Consider the following 21,343-nt stretch of genomic DNA (forward strand, 5'->3'; position numbering starts at 1 on the left):
TGAAGAAAGTACTGCTGAAGTAGGTATTACTTTTTCTTGTGACAGTGAAAAAAAGGAGAAAAAAGCTATCTTCCATGAAAGATAATTATATAGGAGTGCTTTATACTACATCTGAATTTTCTGAACATTAAAACTGCTTTGTGTGGCTGTGTTTAGAAGCTCTGGGAAGAATAGTTTGTCAAAACCTGAAGTTATCTATCTAAGTTTTTGTAGGTTCTGAGCCATATGACTTTTTTTTTTTTTTTTTTTTTTTTTTTTTTTTTTGAGAGTGGTCTACTTAATGGATAATTGTCAAAATTGTGATGGTCTATGAAGATGAGACAGGATTGGTGGAATTTTTGGACAGGAATTAGAGTTCTGGGGAAAATGGAAGTATTCAGAAATGCATTGAGATCAGTAAAGTGAGCGTTAAAAAATCTTCAATACTTCTAATGATTATAATATCTTGTCACTTTTCATCTTGAAATAGGATTTTAATCTTAAGTCCAGCTGACTTTGCAAAAAAAATAATCTTAAATATAAAATTGGATTATCTTCATGTGAAACAAATTCTTTGTTATGTCTTGTACCACAGTCATTTTTTGTATTTACCTTGAAGTTCCCAGTTTGTTTATTTTCAGTTCGAGTGAAGAGTAATTTGTTCCTATAGTTGTCTTTTGCTTGCTTGTTTTGCTGGTGGACTCAAAAAATCCACTGTTTGCATGTTCATACTGGAAGTTTTGTATTACAACTTTCAACATATTTCTTCTAATTCCAGGAAGGCTCATAGACCAACAGTCTAACAAACTGGCAAAAGATGAAATGCTGCAGATGATCCGGCATGGAGCTACACATGTTTTTGCATCTAAGGACAGTGAGCTGACAGAAGAAGACATAACCACTATCTTAGAAAGAGGTGAAAAGAAGGTTAGAGAGCAGTTTTGTATGGAATTTGTGATTTGTCAAACATTAAACATAGATATGCAAAATACGTTTTATAGAAGAAGACAAGAACACTTTAATTATTATGTAAATCTGTTTTATATGCCCACATATTACTTTACTGTTCATAAATATTTCAAACCTTATGAAAGCCTAGAAGGAGTAGGAGTAGTGAGTTGTAATTACTTTCACTAGTTCAAACTAAGTGCATTGTATCTTAAGCATTGTTTATTTCTTGAACTCTTAGAAACATGTAAATTTTATGCCAACAATTGTAATAGGCACGAAATCTTTATAGAATTTTATTAGGGAATTGGTAGCTGTGGAAAAAATGAAGTGCTGGGCACAAATTTCATTTAATCTAAAAGTTATATAGTTGTAGGGCTACATCACACCATTAATAAACAGTATAATGGGAAGCCTTAGTTTGTTCAAAATTGGAAAGCACAGTGGGCAAATCCTGCTTAATAAGAAAAATGTAAGTAAAGTTTTAAAGCAGAAAACGACATGAAATACGTTTAATGATGAAAGCTGCTTTTTTTTGCAGAAAACATAGAACAGCTTGAGTAAGCCTAAAAATGTCTCTTATTTCAGACAGCTGAAATGAATGAACGATTGCAGAAAATGGGGGAAAGCTCTTTAAGAAACTTCACTATGGACACAGAGATGAGCTTATACAACTTTGAAGGTGAAGATTATAGAGAAAAACAGAAGGTAATTTTTTTAAAGAGAAGAATTGGAGATGTTAGAGGTGTAAGTATACAGGCTATGCTAGCAATGTTATAGCTGCAAAGGTTATGGTAGTGAAGAGGGACCTGAAGAATTCACTTAGGTTTGTACTACCATTGGGATTGTTAATTTGTGTTAAACGAGCTTTCAGGCCTGTCCTGTTTTTCTTAATGGGAAAATCTGATAAAATCGCTCGAATTTTATCCTTTCTGCAGCAAAAAGACTACTCTGCATCCTACTATACTGCTGCAGCTGGTATTGTTTTACTGCCATGTAACAAAAGAAAAAACAATCCTGTTTAGAATTTTGTGTGTGGAATTTTTTCTGCAGTGAAGGTTTTAGTTGTAAGCATTCATGTGAAGTTTTTTTGCAGTTATTTAGCTAAATGTAGAAAGAACATCCAAATGAAGAAAATGAAGAAGTATTAATCATGGTCCCACGATGTTACTTCTGTCTCTTTGCATTATGTATGGGACATAAGATTTCCTTAAGGTTTTATCTAGAATTAATTATATGAACTCTTTACATGTTAACTACACGATGCACTTCTGATGCAGGTTTCTTAGCAATTTTGAAGAAACACTTAGAAAAATAAAATATTTTGTGAGAATAGAATGGGTGCGTATATACATGTAAATAAGAACTGTTCATCTTGATAAGCTGCCTTTTTGTAAGGATTTTAATATAGCATTGCCTCGAAATATGCTTTAAGTTTAACTGAAGTCCTTTTGTAAGAGAACTCACTCCTGTCTAATGTTTTTTTACCAATGTTGTAGCTTCTGCAGAGCTTATAAATATCACAGTAAATTTGTATCATTTTATCATCATAGATAATAGAATTTAAAGCCCAAGTCCATAGACCTTCAATGGTATTTGAGCAGATGGAAACAACCTCACTCAGGTGACTGAAGTCAGTAGATTACTGTAAAGATCACTGTAAAGGTGTCTAGTCATGCCACTGCAAGACTACAGCCTTCCTTTACTGGTGTATTATTTTTAATGTGCTTAAATACATGTTATAATTAACTATAACTTCTGGCTTATTTTTGAGCTCTGATTTATTATCTGTACTGTTGAGCTAAAGCACCATACTTAGTGTGAAAAAATACTTGTTTGGCAGTGCCACGCTAGACATGATTTTGTGACTTGAGAAAAGGATACAGTTAGTTTAATACATTGTTCTTCAATTCTGTGTGTAGCTGAGCATGATGGAATGGATAGAGCCTCCAAAACGAGAGCGCAAAGCTAATTATGCAGTTGATGCTTATTTCAGAGAAGCCCTGCGTGTTAGTGAACCAAAAGTCCCAAAGGTAAGATGTTGGCAACAATGGTCTTCATGTTGTGTTTTCGCTCTTCTGCTCTCCCATGTTGCATCCCCTGCTCTCACCCTATTCTGGTAATAGAATAATGTACTTGTAAAGTGATATGCTGTCAATACTGCTGATTTATGACAGTTTAAATGCATGGAAGTCAAACTTACATTATGTTAATATACCCATGTATTTTTGAAGGCTCCACGACCTCCAAAACAGCCAAATATTCAGGATTTCCAATTTTTTCCACCACGATTGTTTGAACTTCTGGAAAAAGAAATTCTATATTACCGTAAAACTATAGGATATAAGGTAATGTTTTTTTTTCCCCTTCAAAGAAGTGAAGTGTGTGTGAAGTGAAGTGAACCATTTTTGACCTTATATTCGTGACTTAATGACAATCTTTAATCCATCACCTTATCTTGAAGGATAATGTTTTTAAATTTTGCAATAGTTTTGTATAAAAATATTTGTGTAACTCTTTTTTTTGTTTTGTTTTTGTTATGGTTTCATTTCTTTAGAGTAGCCCAGGGTTGGGATGCTTTTTGTTTTGTTTTGTTCTGTGACAACAAATGTTTAGTAGGTGTGGGCTATGTCATTCGTGTGAAATTTAACATGTACTTCTAGATTGTAAAGCAAGGTCCATGAAAAAGTGTCTTTAACATTGCAGCACTTTTGCTTACTGATACCTCTGATCTTAGGTACCCAGGAACCCTGACCTCCCAAATGCAGCCCAGGTACAAAAAGAAGAACAAAAGAAGATAGATGATTCTATGCCTCTGACTCCTGAAGAAACTGAAGAGAAAGAAAAGCTACTAACACAGGTAAAATAATAGGTCAAGTATTTCACTGTGTATTTTTTACTAGTATGGAATTGTAAATGTGTAGTACTAATGATGGCGTGTATGCACAGGAAAGCTATATCAATATTATAGAGATGTAAGCATGCAAGATGTAATGATTTTGGCTTGTTTTTTGGTTGAGACCCCTTTCCTGGCCTTGACTAAGTTTGTCTTAGTCAGCTAAAACATGTTATTTGGATTTCTGCAATGTTTTCGAGGCCTAGACTTGTACAGTGAATCCACTACCCAGCAATGCATGTAGAAATCTAGTCAGTGACTTACTTGTATGTGCATTTGTCTACTGAGTTTAGCAGACAAGACTGAAGTCAGAGAAGGCAAGCTTCCATTACCATATGTTTTTTACACAGCTGTATAAGGTGGCATGTCACATCCATTAATTCTGTCCCAGTTTGGTTCAGCATGTTCCTTTTCTACTGGGACTGTCTCCATGTCACCGGCTAGTTTATTGACTACTTGGGACTATTATCCTGCTCCCGAGGGTCATTAAAAGTTAATTGTTCAAGAGAAAGGCGTGTCTTGATGTACTGAGATTTTCTAGATTCAGAAAATTTGCTTAAGGAAGCAGGTTAGTATTCCTAGCCCTGCAAGGTCCCAATTTGACTATTAACCTCACCTGTTTATAGAAGAGGACATACTTCAGCTTTTGATGGTATGCATGTCTGTTGATGTCTAGAAATAAATATTTATGTATGTTGAACTTGTAAAGATGCAATCTAATTGAGAAGTCATCTTTCTCATCTGGAGAACTGGCAAAGTTCCTTGTAGACGTGACTTATGTTTTCTTGATGCTTTCTCCTTTCACTGACTTTAAAATGTAGTGCCATGTTCTTGGGTCATGTTTCCATGCATTGTATCTCACTTAACTATTGTTCAGTTCTGGATTAATTTCTTCAGCACACACTAAACTTCCTGTTTGACAGTGCTATGGAGTTTCCATTTGATTGCATCTTTTTGGACTAGAGATTGTTTCTTGATATATTTAAGCTTTCATCCAGCTGTTTGGTTGGTTCAAGGTTTGTATGTGTACTAAGTAGCAGCTATTGCTTTAGATACTTGAAATATTTGAAGAACTTGTAACGACACTCCTCCTGGAGCTTCCTGTATTCCAAAGACTTTTTGTTGCTTAAATAAAATTACAGTAACCTGTCGGTGAGACTTTCTTTGGAGAAATAATTCATAAAGATTTAAAAAGGAGGCAAAGTAAAAAGCTCTTACTAATGCATGTGGAGTCATGCAAGAAAATAACTCTTTAGACTTCTAATGACTCAGTAATAAGCCCTGAATAATAGAAGTTACGGAAATGCTGAAAGACCATTATCCACTCTAATTATGTGACATTGCAGAGGCATTGGCAATTGTAGCAAATGATACATAAGACAAAATTTTGCAAAATGTTTCCTTTCTACTTAGTAATAGCTTCCTGATCTCTTGGTGCTTACAGGGTTTTACAAACTGGAATAAAAGGGATTTTAATCAGTTTATTAAAGCTAATGAGAAATACGGTCGTGATGATATAGATAATATTGCCCGTGAGGTGGAAGGAAAGTCACCCGAGGAGGTCATTGAGTATTCAGGTCTGTATATATTTCAAAATATGTTTCTTAGTCGTGTCGAATAACCATTGTTTTTGCTACGTGTTCTTCTACAAAATGTAGAATTTGGATGTGTATAGGAAGAATATTGTAGTTCTCCCCTGCAGATTTAATTGTGTTAAAGGTTAGATTTGCAGCACAAACATGTCTTGAGCTATCCTTTTTCCTCAGCTGAAATTTAGAACACGTTGTAGTTGATTTACATTGACACGGTGGTCTTGTAGAGTCATGAAGTTGCATTATAGTGCCAACATAATTCTTTATAGGTTTATATACTGTTCTAGCTAGTGCGCTGTGTCTTTGTTATTTGCACAACACTTTTTAATTTGTTCAGAATTCTTCCTGTTTCATCCTTATGTTTAGTTTTCCTAAAATCCTTCATAAAATGTAACCTTGCGATGTTTTGCATGTTAGCTTAAAAAAAGAACAGCTCATCAAGAGCTCTGTATAAAGTGCTGAATTTACATCTTTTAACCAACCCAAAGAATCAGGAGAAGCCACACATTACTATCTTTTTTATAAGTCGTGCACTAAGTTCCTGTTGACTTCAGAAATAGCAAGAAAAAATTGACATGAATAAGAATGTTGAAACAAGTTAGCAGCATTAAACCATGGTTATAACTAACTACCTTTAAAAGTAATTTTTCGCAGTTTTACTTAACTCCAGCAATTTATATTGGATATAAATAGTCTTATACTTGTTACTTATCTGTTGCTTATAGTTAACTTAAAGACAGTGAATGAAGGTCTGTGCAAGCTTCCTTTGCTAGCACAGTAAAAGAGAAAGTATTACTGAATCCTTAAGGTTTTGTGGATCTACAAACTGTATTACATTTTCTTGCTTGAGTGCTTTAGTTGACTAAAGGTGAAACAGTAAAGGAAAAGATCTTATTTTACAAATTTTGTTTTTAGCTGTTTTCTGGGAACGTTGCAATGAACTGCAAGACATTGAGAGGATTATGGCTCAAATTGAACGAGGAGAGGCAAGAATTCAGCGGAGGATCAGTATCAAGAAAGCCCTTGATGCCAAAGTAATCACTGCAGGATTTTTAAAATTTTTTTTAGGGTGACTGCTTCTTGCTAACTCTGTGGTTACAGGTGGATGTAATCTCTTACATCCCTTCAGAAAGGGATCAGTTGGGGATGGAAATTCTATTTTTATGTATCAGTAATCCACATGAATACGTAATAAATCCATGATGTAGCACTGTGTTTAATATCAATATTTTTGCTTTGCATTCAGATTGCACGGTATAAAGCACCTTTCCATCAGTTGCGTATTCAGTATGGAACAAACAAAGGGAAAAATTACACAGAAGAAGAAGACAGATTTCTGATATGCATGTTACACAAGATGGGCTTTGACAAAGAAAACGTGTATGAAGAACTACGGCAGTGCGTGCGCAATGCTCCTCAGTTCAGATTTGACTGGTTTATCAAATCTAGAACTGCAATGGTAGGTATCAGCTACATGGACCAAGTAGGTATCTGAAGAATTTTGTTACTTTTAAGCCCTATTACATAATTTGGATTTGTGCCAAAATACTGGAAAGTTAGAAATAAGTGCCGGAAAAATAATTTTGGCTTTCATTCTCAAAAATAATTTCAGCTTTCATTCTCATTCTTTATTTTTAATAAAACTACCTATTCCCTTAGTACAACAAACAACACAGTACAGCTGAAACAAACAGAGTAGAAAACTTGCCAAGTTGAAGTTGTGTGTTACCCGAAGGGATTAATGCAGAAATAAACTAGCCTTACAAATGTTACTTTTATTGCAAACTGAAAGTTTTAACAGTATTTTCTAGAATGTGACTGCTCTTCAGAATTTTTGGACTAAATGGCTCAAAACATTTGAATTATATACTACTTAATTTCTAAAAGCATGAGAAAATTTTCAGAGATTCATGTGAGTTAATCATCAAAACTATTGGTTTAAAATGAACTTTGTAGTTTTGAATAAAGACTATTGTATTTAAGTGCATTTTTTTACTTATTTTTCTGCTGATTTTGTTTATACTCAGAAAAATAACTTGGCTAGGTAGTAAGTTGACTAATACTCTGATTTTTAGCTGTATTTTTTCCTTTTTCTGGAGAGCAGAGGCATTCTTTTTTTAATTTAGGAATTAAGTAACAGAACATAATACTAATGGGAGTGTCGGTGGCTGCAAATAATAAGCTATGTAGGCACTAGCCTCTGAGTATGGGATGCTTATAAGGAAACTTAGTTCAGACTTGGAATCTTTGGTCAAATTTACCCGATTAAGTTCCTTCTTACAGATAAAATGTGTAAGTTTGTATCTTATTTAAAGGCCACATGTATGTGCAATTGGAATGTGAATGTATTTATAAGGGGAACATGTACTTCCCAGTTTTTCTTATAATACCTGGAATGATCTAATCTTACTCACTTTCAAAGAGTAAGAGAAGAAACACCTATTTTTTGGTTTGACTGAACACAAAACCATATGTGCATGGCTGACAAAATACTGGAGCACCCTGTCCCTTCTACAACACTCATAGATACTTCCCATTGCCTTGTAAGCAAACTTCTTATTAAATGATATGTTGTGGTCACGTAACTTTCATGCCATTTTGTATATAAATCTGCATTTTTGGATAGTTCAGTAGCTGCAGAGCCACTGTGCATTACTTTTTACTCGTTGTTTTCCAACATTAGGGTATGTTCATAAAATGTTCTTCATTAAAAATAATTGAAGACTTTTCTTGCTGAAATGTCTGTTTGAATAGATACTGGATTTAAAATTGTGACCATAAAAACCTCTCCAATATTAACTTTAGTTACTTTTAAGTTGTCTTTGGAGGGATCTGCTTAAGGAAATACATGTAATATAAATTACTACTAGAAATTAAAAATATAGCTCAACATTTAAGATTAATTGATGTTTTTAAGTCAGAGGTAGACTTAAATCTTCTAAGTCTTCTCTCAAATTATTATGTTCCTTTAAAAAAATCTTTTTAAAGGAGAACGGAATAATTTTCTGAAGTGTGGAACCATGTTCTGTGGTATCTAATGCTGAAATGGAGAGACTGGGTGGAAATACAGTGAATTTTGGCTTATTTTCTCAAAAGTCTACCTATTAATACTATTTTTCTACTGTTATGTAGCTGAAATAATGGTATGAAAATACAAAGGTAAAGTAATCTTTCATTTCATGAATGCATTAATTTTCGTAATTGTTACAAATGGTCATGATATGTATGGTTTAAACTGCCCGTAACTGATATACTTTATGCATACAAATACCGTGGTATTTCTGGGGAGTATTCATTTCTGTGAGTCTATTTTGCACTGTCTTGATGCTTTGTATGATGAAAAGTGTTGGAAAGTCATTTGATTATGAGAATAATGCACTAAGTATAAACAGAAATCTTTATAAAGATTTATATATTAAGTTCAGTGAAAGTGGATAAAACGCCTTCTTAGAACAGTGAAGTTCATGTGACATCAAAATTACCTTTCATTACATTCAAACTCATGAAAGGATAGAAAGGGAGGGCAGTGTAATTCTGGCAAGTACTTGCTACTGGGCTCTCAGACTTTGTGTTCAAGTAACCACTAGATGTCTCTTGAATTCCGTATAAGAAGCTTATTTACCTTCCATGTTCTTATTTCAGTTTCTTTTCCTCCTGAAGGTTTCTCTTTGGAAAACAAAGATTCTGCTTCAGTGATTTATTATAACATTAACAGTTTTTTAACCCAAAATGTAAATTTTCAGAACTTGAATGCCTAAAACTATGATTTTTTTAAACTATTCACCAAAGCTTAATTTTATGGTTTAGTAATTATTCTTTTATTTCTGTCCATGCAGAAAGAATGCAGAATATCATGGCAGTAGTGAATCACATATCTGTTTTCTAGGCATAATTTATGTACGTTCTTTTACCTTTCTGTAACCCTAGCCAGTGTAAGAAACGATTATGTAAATACAGGAACGTACAGGCCTGTTGACAGAGCTTCAGACTTCTACTTTCTCTATCAAGCCACCATCTATGCCTTCGGTCATGCAGAAGGTGATGGTTCAGTGCTCCCATCTTATTTATTGCAATACTAGTCTTTATAACTATGAAGTGGAGAGCAAAGTACATCTCATCTCTTTCAATCCTAAGGAGAAAAGTATCAGCCATACTGAATGAAATTGCAACTCTAAAGGTGCAGGGCATTTTAAACTTGAAGTGCATTTTTATAGTACTGAAATGAGATGGATCAGTCCATACAGAAATTTCAGGAGTTCAGCGCAGAATTTATAATGCAGATTCTCTTTGTAACAGTAGGTGAAGCAGAAACCTGTGTGCATACTACATGCTACTGTCAACTGCTTCTGCGATTCTCCTGAGAAAGTTGTTTTTGAGTCCATCCTCTGCACGTTCTGGAGTAGCAGTCTGGAAAGACTAAATGTCAACCTGAACACTTGATTATAGTAAACATATGCATCTATGCAAGCGTTTTTTTTCCTTTCAAATATGAGAACTTTTCTCAGTGCTGTAGGCAAATGTCAGAGGTTATTTCTTGTCACATTTCTGATAACTGTTTGTCTTGAATTTAACACCAAGTAATTTCTTTTACACTCAGGAAGGTTGAACTGCTTGCTTTTGTGGACCAGATTGTCATCAGTCTCTGCCTACAGCTCCTTTGTCTTTCAGTGTAACATGCACAAATTCAAATGATGGAAAATGCTTCTGACATACTGGCAATCATTTTTCTGCTTCTGCCTCTTTTCAATCATCTCTATTGATTTGTGAAGTGTTTTGGGACAGATCTCTGTTCTGTGTTTGGGGATGCAATACATTTTGGGATGGCTTGCACCCAAGTGTTCTCAAACTTGTTGCCTTTTTATCTGAATGCTGTTGTTTGCATGAAATTTGAGGAGTTTTATTGGTTGACATGAGAATATTTATGGTTGTGGTTGGGGGATTTGGGGTTACTTTTACATGGATGTGGCAGAAATGACTGTAAAACTACATGCATGGGACTGGAACCTTTCCAGCAGGGAGTTGTTAAGAAAAACTTCCTGAATATTTCTCTTTGCTTATAAGAAAGGTTGAAGGATTCTGTGTTCATTCTGGATTGTGCAGCTTTCATCCAAGGCCTTGCAGCCCCATTTGTAGAGGAATCTGTGGCACCTTGAGAACTTAAGGAAAATAGTTAGTCTTAGGACATGAACTTCTCCAAAATGAGTCATATGCTTGTCTGTTTCAGAACAATCAGGATCAAGAAAGCATGCATGATGGCTGAGGCAGTATACAGGTTACAGATACTAAGAAAATGGAGACTGATTCCTGGGCAAAAAGGTCACCCGTTCACTTCATGGTGAATAGACCAGTTGTAGGTTGAGCTTTATGCTACTAGGCTATTTTCGGGTAGCTTATAGATCACATTTTTTTTCACTGAGTTTAATAGATAAGATGTTCTTTTCCAGCTTTTTTCATCAGAAGAAACCTTTCTGCCTTGTGCTAGAAAGAGAAGCCCATGGAATTGCTGTTTTCAACATACTTAAAACAATAATCATAACAGAAATAAGTACATATTCGGTATTTGGTAAGAGATCTGTTTTTCCAGATGGGATACAGGAATCAAATGATTTCTGCTACCAAGCCAACTCTTATTAAGTACAATGGAAGTATTGTGACAATTGTACTGGAAATATTTTTTAATGTATAAATGACATTTTTGTTACTTAATCTTGAACATTTTCAGATGACTTGGAAGTTTTAATGCTTAAAAGTATTTAAGGCCTCCTATCTTTTGGGTGCTTTTTGACTGAAGGTACATACAACAGTGTGTTCAAGGCTTAAAACTGGATAGATTTTTGCCAGTTGAGAGCTTAAAGTGTCCTACTTCGTCACAAAATGTCTGTGTGCCACCGCAAAATATTGCTGAAGATAGCTTTGATTTCTTCCTGCTTTAAATATGTACCTGAAGACCCCTCTTCCTAAAATCTGGCATAGTATGCTGGCAGCAGGATATTATTTGCTTCACATAAACATGATGAAAGATTGCATCAGTCTTTAGGAACATCAGCTTGGAAGATATAGGCAGTCCTGAAAACTGTCAGGAAGCCGAATATTTCAGTAAATATCTTACCTTTCTCTCCTTATAGAAAAGGTTGCACTAAGATAAAGATGGATGTGCAATAACACAGTTCATCTTACCAGTCTGGGTATTGAATACTTCTGGAAAAACTGAGTATTTTGGAATTCAAGTTTTTTTTTTTTTTTTGTAAATGAGAGAGTTTGTATGTTGCATATAATATTTGTTGTTCTCTGTTTCCTCAGGAGTTTCAGAGACGCTGTAATACTCTCATATCATTAATAGAAAAAGAGAATATGGAAATTGAGGAAAAAGAACGAGCTGAAAAGAAGAAAAGAGGATCAAAAGTCACATCGGTATGTTGAGCAGCACTTTATTTCCAGGGGGGTAGAATTCAATTATATTTTTGTTAGGAAACGAAAAAGAAGGTAATAGTAACTGTTTAAATATAAACCATTAGTTGAGAGATTAAACAAATATCTGTCTATTCGCAGCTCTCCAAGATTCTATGCAGGTGTTCCCAATTCACAATATTTTGGGTCCTTACTTATTTTTTTTGAGAAAAGGCTTTAGTGTAAGTAGCTAAGGCACTTTTAAAGAAAACAGCTATTCTTCTTTCTGCCTACATGTTTACGTGATGTGTTGACTTCAATCTAAAATTGTTGTTACTCCACTATGTACTAGTTTCTGGAGGAAGAAGTAAGAAGTGCTCCTTTTATCTTAAATATTTGTCACTTTTACAACAGCAAAACTCTAAATAAATCAAGGTCCTGATCTTCTCATCCCATTCATGATGTGCATAGTACTTGTACCATTGAGACCACGTAATGCAGAACATCAAGAAAGCAAAAAGGGTAGCAGACTTAAGTGTCTAAATCTGGGATTTTTGTTTACCCTTCTGTTAACTCCTAGAAAACTGAATTGAAAAATAGAATGTATTAATGTTTCTTATCTTTTAAAATAGTTAATGTACTTAAAAACATTGTGGTATGATGCCACCATTTGCTGGAATTAATTATTTTTTTCTTTTCCTTTTTAGTCACAGAAGAGAAAAGCAGATTTGGCTACTGAGAACTCCGGAAAAAAAGATGCTAAGAAAGTGAAGTCGTGAACTCGCAAAATGAATGCTAAATATAAAACTGCCTCTTTCTTGTCTTCATCTACAAGTATTAATTGCCAACTTCTTTGTATTCATGGTACTTGCTCACAAATCCCTTGGTTTAACTTAGCAAATTTTGTATATTTACAATGTCTTTCATTACCTAGAATGTGTAGCTTTATATTTTATGCATTCCAGTATTTTTGTGTACTGTATTTTGTGAATTTCATGTCTTCTGCAAAATTCACTCAGTCCTTGTTTTTTTAAGCTTATGCTGAAGTTTTAGCTTTTATATGTTTTATATGCTGCTGCTTTGAAAGGAAACCTAGATTCTATAGCTGTATTATTGTTGTTTCATATTTTAAATTTATATGGCTGTGGGAAAATAAACTGAATTAAAATTATTTGAAGAGAAATGTACTTCACCTTTGTTCCCCCTCTCCCCCTCCCTCCCCCAACCCTTTTCTGCATAGCTACACCTAGAGTGAATGTTAAGGTTTGTATAATTGTGCCTTCATCATCAATCAGATTTTCTTCAGAGTATATAGATAGGATCAGGAGCATGCCAAAACAAAAAATCTAATTAGACTGACATCCTTGTTTGCTGTCAGCATTAAATTGACATTTTTCTCAGAAATACCCAGAAGGAAAGCCAACAGATACTTAGATTTTTTTTCCTTATTATCACCAGTTTCTGTTGGGCTGCATATATGCTTAAACACAAGGCGAGGTGTTTTTTGGAATGACCTCTAGATGAAACTTTTTATACGCCTAATGAACTGAAGTAGTCGACTAATAGCTTCTTTTTTAAATAGCAAACAAAGTTCATCATCTCCTGGTTGGTAGGCTGCTCGGATATGCTGCCTTGTGCTAAAAGATCTCTGTTGCTCTAATTATCTCTGCTAACTTTCTGCTTTTACCTTTGATTCCAAATGTCAGTCAGAAGCAATGGGGATATGTTATGGAGTGCTCCTTTTTAGTACTTCTATTTTAATGAAGGGATGAAAGTGTTGGATGTACTGTTTTTTTTTTTTTTGACTTTGCGAGAATGGCAGGTTCATAGTTTCTGTTCACCTTGGAGTCTCTGCCTTTCCCAGATCAGTAGAACAGTGACTGTGACATCTAATGTTTTACTTTAATCTTTTGTCTCTGATCTGGTGTTTAGTATGGACCTTGCCACAGCGAGGCTTGCCCTTATAATGTCAAGTCTAGATTAATGCAGTGTGCTTTACATGGTACTTTCCTTGAAGACGACTTGTAGATTTCTACTAGTACAGTTTGCTTCCTTCTTGAGTGGTTTGAGGTGATAAAATTGCTTTGTATTTCATGCTTGTGTTGGCTACCTTTCTCTGAATTTTGTAAAACTATTGGCTTTCATAAAATATTCTTGAGTTTCATAAAACTTCTCATGAATTCTAGGACACACTTCTGTCCTCATTGTTTCATGTCAATTAAAATCTACTGGAATGGCTCTGAGGTGTTCTGGGATTAATCTCTATAAGGTTGATGAGTAATTTCTAGATTTCCTTGATAGTTTGCATTTAAGGTTTTGTGCAAAATGAGTGTGATGGCTTGGCCTGGCATCTTGAAAGATTACTAATTGGATTTTGTATTTTGGTGTATAGCTTTTGTTTGGGGACCAAGTCATTAATTATTTGTACTGGGCTTTTATTTGTAAGGCTTGTAGATTAAAAAAAGGTTGTTTATTTGTTGAGATTCATCTGAGTTGAGAGGTATGCCTAATAACAATGATGGGGCACATCTTTCAGACAGAGGGCTAGTGATGGGTGTCAATATGCTTTTAAATGAGTATGCACCCCAGGTGGGATAGGGTGAACTTGGAAAAGGATGTCTTTTCAAATATCTTTGGTATCAGAGTAGTCGACATCCTCTTTTATCCTTGACAGAAGGACATCTAGTCTAATCATGGTCTGTAAAATGGCTATGCAGCTACATCTAAATAATCACAAATCTCTGGAGCATTGCTACTAATAGAGGAAGATGCCTTATTTACAATTACTTCTCATCTCCTATGTCACTTGGTAACTTTATGATCTGAAGTTATAAAAACATGTAAAAAGGAGGAGGGAAATAAAGGCTGGAAGAGCCAAATGAATTTTTATTTAATTACATTGGCTAGGTCTAGACCTTATTCCATTGCTACTCTTTAGCATAATCAAGTGAACTTTTTAATGCCTTAAGTATTAGAATGTGTATTCTGTTTTCCTGTTTATTGCAGATTAGCTTTGTTTCACTTGCATGTTCTTGTGTATCTGTTTTTTGTATTCTTTGCAAAGTATATGTAAACTTAAAATGGTAATATCTCAACTTGTTCTTTTATGCAGATTTCTTGGTTTTCATTACCACTTGAGTTAATATTCACTTTTCTTCCTCAGTGACATGGTATGCTAGCCATGTAGCAAAAGATCATGCAGTCGTTCTTCCAGATATTATCCTCATGATCATCAGACACCTTCTCTGAAGAATGATAGATACTCCCAGGAACTATCTGTTATCTCTTACAGTCTGTAGTTCCTAGTTAAACTAAATGTGCTGTCGAACACAGTCCTTGAGCGCACTTGTATACTATATACTAGTTCCTCAGCATATTGAGTCTTCCCATCCATCATGTCCCACAGTGATAACTAAAGAAAATTGCTAACAGCTGCTGGTCAGGATTAAAGTAAAATGGATCTTTCATTTCCGTTTTCGTTCTTCATGTTGCACATATCCACACAGTATGTGCCTAGCAGAATCCAAATGATACGCTGCTGTGACTCAAAATTAGATGGACTGAAATAAAGGAATCTTCTTACTTTTAACTACATTTTTCTTAGATGAGGAGTACTGCTTCTAAGAAACTTGTAAGCACTGAATGTAATGTCATAGGAGGAACTTCTGAAAAGTCCGAACCTTCAGGCAATTTGATAGTAGCTGAAGAAATATGATATAAAAGGACTGAAAATAACTTGTCTCCTTTGGAGTACACAACTACAATTTGATTATGATAGCATTGGGGTTGAAGAAAGAAAGTAGTGCAGCAGTCTAGCACTTCTCATGGTGCACGTAACATCCTGGGAGAGGTCACAACGGTTCTAGTGTTATTTTTCCTTTACTTATTTTCAAGTTATCAACACTTTATTTTTGAGTGGTGATAAAAGTTACACAGCTGGCCATCTTCATTGTACTTAATTTCAAGTTATTATAATGACCTAAAGAAAAAATGAAGTTTCCTACCTGCTGGTAACATAAGCCATCTTTAGATACCATTTGAACAAGTAGCATCGCTATACTAAAATATTAACTAAGATTCTATTTCTTGTTAATTGGCCTTGCTTTATAGATTTAGTGCTAATGCTGGTAATGGTTTTTCTCTTTGAGATCATAAGCAAGGGGTACAGTGTATGGGAGCTAAGGAGAATCTGTCTGAATGCCTGATGTAAGTAACTTGTTATGTGCTTCCAGCTGTGTGCTGTCTGCAGTCAATCCACAGGCTCTTTCTGTGCACACCTCTTCCCCATGTTCATTGGAGGTGTTAAGTATATTCAGTGATCACAAATTAATGCCAGAGCTATTAAAAAACAACCAACAACAAGCTATGCAGGCCTTACAGCTTGAAAAAGCACGTTGAATTTTGCAGCCAGCAGCAGCCTCTGAATGACAAATGTTTGGTGCAGGCATTGGCATTTGTGGTGATGCTGGAAGGAACTGATCACTGTACTTCTGGTCTGGTTGAGATACTCAAGTTTGGTATTCGTTACCCTCTCTGACAGTTTAGTCCATGTACTTAGCTTCAAGCATGTATGTAAAACGCTTTGGTGGATCACAGTTATAATGTTTGATATATTTTTTTTTGAAAGTTAAAATTGAACTTTTGCATATTTTGAAATGTAACGTATTGTTTTGATTGCATTTGCATGATATCCATCCTTTCAAAATAGCCTTAATAGGAGTAAGATTTACTGCCTTCAAGTCTACATAGTGTTGTTGAAAGTTAACTTCTGAACTCTTTAAAAATTACATTTGTTTCTTAAGTTGTACATATAAAAACTGATATGAACCTTATGTCTTCTGGTAACTATACTTCTGGTACAAATTGGCCCACGTACTTGGATACTGTTCAGAGTAGTTGGATTTGTTTGTATTGCTCTTGTACCTCTCATAGCTTTCAGGCTATGGTAGCTGAATATAAGGGGTGTGTGTGGCTGTTCCTCATCTGCTTTCAAACTTTCTCATCTCCTGTGATCTTAAATAAAATACTAGTAGTGCCTGTATTTTTGTGACAGCCTTACCTGTGTTGTCTCTTGATATGATACAATGTATGTTAATGCTTTATTAAAGTATATTACTGTTTTTTTTTTTCCCATACCTGTGTTGTGTTACTAAAATACAATAGTTTGAAGCTGAAGTCTACCAGACGCAGAATAACCTCCCCTGGTGCAACTTTAGCCCATTTCCCCTTGTCCTGTCACCAGGCACGTGGGAGAACAGACCAACCCCCACCTCGCTACAGCCTCCTTTAAGGTACCTGCAGAGAGCGATAAGGTCGCCCCTGAGCCTCCTCTTCTCCAGGCTGAACAAGCCCAGCTCCCTCAGCCGCTCCTCGTAGGACTTGTTCTCCAGGCCCCTCACCAGCTTCGTTGCCCTTCTCTGGACTCGCTCGAGCACCTCGATGTCCTTCCTGTAGCAAGGGGCCCAAAACTGAACACAGTACTCGAGGTGCGGCCTCACCAGAGCCGAGTACAGGGGGACAATCACTTCCCTAGCCCTGCTGGCCACACTGCTTCTGATACAAGCCAGGATGCTGTTGGCCTTCTTGGCCACCTGAGCACACTGCTGGCTCATATTCAGCTGACTGTCAACCACGTCACACTCCACTAATACAGCTGTTTTGTGACCTGTGCTTGTACAGGAATTATGCAAACACTTGGATTTGGGCACAGGGAATGCCTACAGGAGAAGCCCCACTTAAGCAGGGGAGCCAGAGAAACTCGATGTCTTGCTTGGAGTGCATTTGTTCACTTAGCCAGCTAACTGCAGAGCATTGCTCTTGGGTTATATCTCTTTCTTGGGGGACTGTACATCCACTACTGCAAATAAATCACCTGGAAAACAGCACGGTGGAACTGAGACTTGTGGCAAGGGGCAACTCTTGCTGCTAGCTTGGAAAGCGCCAGAAGTGCAGAGGCATCTGGTGGTGGTGGCATAAGTCATTCATGCTGTAGGCATTGAGGGGCTGGAGAGGTCAGACTACAGACGCTCCTACAGAGAACAGACCTTCTGGCTTCTACAGGGCAGTTTCTTGCATATAGGAAGCAGCATGAAAAGTCACCTTCATTTATCTTCTCCGTTCATTAGTTGGATACTGCTGAAGGCCACAAAGTCTTAAAATCTGCTCAGAATGTTGGTAACTAGCATTAATTACATGTTGTCTTTCTCCAACTTAAAGGTGGGCCTTCCTTGTGAGACTGCTTTGTGGTAAAGGTTGGCAGTCTAGTAAATCTCTTACCTCTTTCCTTAGAAGTTTTGCTTTCAAGTTTTTTCAACATGGCCTGAAATTCCAGTTACATAGGTTCTTATCTCTTTGGTGGTTTGGGGTGGGATGGGGTTGGTTGGTTTGGTTTTGCCTTTTATTTTGTGATTTCTACTTAGGAAAATAAAAAAGGCTTGACTGCTGAGTATTTGAAATTATGGCAGTAATCCTAGGCATCATAGTCCTTCAACTAATAAAACTGCAATTGAGATTTTACACAAATCATGCCAACTGTTGTGCTCTTGTGGCTTCTGAATTTCATGGAGCTTTTACAAAATTCCAAGGGTATACCCATGGTGTAAGTGGTCAGTGCCTGTTTCCAAATAAATATATTGGTTTGTTCAGGTACCAGCTTGATTACAGTTCAAGGTTCTTGAAGAAATTTCCTGTCACAAAAATTTAATCCTCATTTGGCTTGAGGAATGGGTTATAAAACTCTATCATCTTATAGTAAAGTCAGCAATATAGTAAGCAACTGTATTGGTAAACCATAAACGTCCTTTTCATATTTATTATGTGTCACTAGCTGTATCCTTTATAAACATACAGATAGAACTTGAACTTGCTAATTGCTCTTTTTTTTTTTTTTTTTTTTTTTTCCTGAAATACCTGTTCATCGACTACTGCTTTTTAAAATGAACTCCTTATGTGGCAGTAGGCACAATAAGATCAGAGAAAAATAGCTGTTTTTCAGCTCTTTGCTGATACGGAGTCTTTTAGTTAGTCAAAATATCTGAATAGAAATTGTGAGTGAAGTGCTCTTGTCTTCTTCTGGGGAAAAAACAAAACAAAACCAACACCACACACACACACAAAAACAAAACCAAAAACCAAACAGCTGTTCATTAGAGGTCGATACACCTTTTGTAGACCAATGTTTTCCTAGCTGAGTATTTAAATGAGTATTTAAATACTCATTTATTACTCATTTAAATACCCAGTATTTAAATACTTAAATACTTAAATACTTTAAATACTTAAATTAAATACTGTTGAGCAGTATTTAAATGAGTATTTAAATACTGCTCAACAACTTGGGGGTCTAACTCAATGTGTTGGTAAATGTACTAATCAGGGGTCAACCTGGAGCCCTGATTCAGTACATAATTTGAGTTGTGCCACTGAACAGTTAATTTTTTCCTATATATTTATCTATTATATATATCTATATATTTTATTATATATATTTATATATATTTAAATATACGTGTTTTATGGGTGTTTTTGACTTAAAAGGCTGCTTTAGCTGGATGTGTTTCGCCCACATACTGTGCGCCATCAACCCACAGCTTCAGTCATCACCTTTCTATAAAACTTAACCTGATGTGTTTTGTGCTTGCCTGGTTTCTGCTCTGGGTGACAGAAGAAGACCTCTGAGCTGGTGACTGTCCCCTCCATCTTGGGATGACACTTGTACCTGCTCCTGGAGCTTGGAAACCCCCAGTGCCTCCATAGGATTTTAACTATATGCATTAGTGTTTTCACCGGATACCTTGTGCCCCATCACAAGGGAGGTCATTGCCTCTCTGCTTCTCCTGTGCCCTGTAGCTGCCTGGTTCGAGTATCTCTGGGTGCTACAGACCCATCTCAGAGCTGCTTTGGAGTCTGTTCTCTCTCCAGACCCTGGTTTTGGGCAGCCAAACTGTGACTTGTTTTAAACATTGGAGCTTTGTTTTTGGGCAGTGGGGTGGGCTGTAACCCTGTAACAAACAGTCACACAAGTGTGTGAGATGCCCTTAAGATAAATGCAGCTTTTCACAGAATCACAGAATCACAGAATTTTCTAGGTTGGAAGAGACCTCAAGGTCATCGAGTCCAACCTCTGACCTAACGCTAACAGTCCCCACTAAACCATTTCCCTAAGCTCTACATCTAAACGTTGAGAGGAAGCTTCTGCATCCAGGCCTTATTTCAAATCCTGCTGGGCCAGTTGACATCATGGATATTTTCATGAGGAGGCTCCTTGGAAACCTGTCCAAATGAACAGATTGGGTGTCTTGGCACAACTCCGGGTTGTCATGCAAAGGCTGCTCCCTCAGCAGGCTCCTCTGCTAGCATTTGAAACACTGAGGGAAAAGGTTGGAGCTTCAAAACAAATGCCTGTGCCAAGCTAGGGCAAGAGCTGTGTTGGGGAAACTCTGTGCAATCATCTGGAGATTGATGGCTAAATCTATCTATTTTTATTGGTAATAAACTGGAATTTAAAGGAAAGCCACTGTAATTTGCTGCTGAGTGAGTGGAGTTGCCTCTGAAGGCGCTGGAGCAGTGTGTTTGGTTTCAGGACAGTGTAGTTTGCACAAACAGTGTTATACTTCTCTGTTATGCTTTTCTTGTTCAGACCCCAGGTGATGTTGGTGGAACTGAACGGAGGAACCGTGAGGATGGAGCTGCTCTGTTCCCTCGTGGGTGAGGCTGGTGCCATGGCTGTGCTGAGATGCTCCTGCCCGGATTTCTATCTCAGTAAGGCTGTAGTCCAGCCGTCTCCTCCCATTTTGCCACTCCTTGCCAAAAGTACCTGCAAAGTGCTTGGATGAATGGATAAGGGTCACATGAGGGAGAGCTTGGATAGCCCTTCCTGCCTCAAGACTGTAGAAGTTTAACTTAAAAAGGTCTCTGCCAGAGTTTCAGTTGTCAGTTCCCATGGATGCAGTGCTCAGAACAATACCATGAGCAGCTCGGAGCCAGCCTGCAAGGACTGAGCTTTGTATGCACTTGTGTTCGATTGATGCTTGAAGGTAGGAGCCTCTGTGCCAAAAAACAGTATAAACATCGTGGCACCGCTTTGGATTGTGCTTCAGTGACTTACTGTTAAAACTGTTGCTGGAATTGAAAATAAAATAAACAAAACAAAACAAAAACAAACAAACTAACAAAACAAACAAACAAACAAAAACGCTGCCCTTCTGAAATAATGTTTCAGCATTACTTTACAGCTTCTGTGGGTCTGTACCTCTGAAATCATTTCACTTGTTTATGTTACAAAGTGATTTTAGCAGGCTCTGAAATTCACCTTTCTGTGATTCACATTTCTTGAATGCGCATGTAGAAGAGGTACAAGAAATTTCTTTTGTTTAAACATCGGCCCTGGAGACTCAACATTTCCGTTCAGTACTTAAAAAGAAATTTAGTTTTTGCTTTTTGTGGTATTCAGTGCTAATTAACTCCTCTGTGTGCTGTATCTGATTATTGTACGGGCCTGAAGATTTTCTGCTAGTAACAAAAGGAAAATCAATTTCACAAA

General features: G+C 36.4%; 1 protein-coding gene across 1 annotated transcript in view; it reads left to right on the top strand.

Moving 5' to 3' along the window:
- The window catches only part of SMARCA1 (SNF2 related chromatin remodeling ATPase 1), a 28,889-nt gene extending 16,298 nt beyond the window's left edge, over window positions 1–12,591 (top strand). Inside the window, exons 15-24 of the mRNA XM_084534043.1 lie at window positions 758–906; window positions 1,516–1,635; window positions 2,850–2,960; window positions 3,162–3,275; window positions 3,665–3,787; window positions 5,268–5,400; window positions 6,331–6,449; window positions 6,662–6,874; window positions 11,716–11,826; window positions 12,510–12,591. Of these exons, the coding sequence (XP_084390169.1) occupies window positions 758–906; window positions 1,516–1,635; window positions 2,850–2,960; window positions 3,162–3,275; window positions 3,665–3,787; window positions 5,268–5,400; window positions 6,331–6,449; window positions 6,662–6,874; window positions 11,716–11,826; window positions 12,510–12,581 (1,265 nt within the window). The 3' untranslated portion in view covers window positions 12,582–12,591. The remainder of the gene's footprint in view (window positions 1–757; window positions 907–1,515; window positions 1,636–2,849; window positions 2,961–3,161; window positions 3,276–3,664; window positions 3,788–5,267; window positions 5,401–6,330; window positions 6,450–6,661; window positions 6,875–11,715; window positions 11,827–12,509) is intronic.
- Window positions 12,592–21,343: the final 8,752 nt, after the last annotated feature.

The sequence above is a fragment of the Aythya ferina genome (genome assembly GCF_964211825.1).
Source record: "Aythya ferina genome assembly, chromosome: 13".
Lineage (NCBI taxonomy): Eukaryota > Metazoa > Chordata > Aves > Anseriformes > Anatidae > Aythya > Aythya ferina.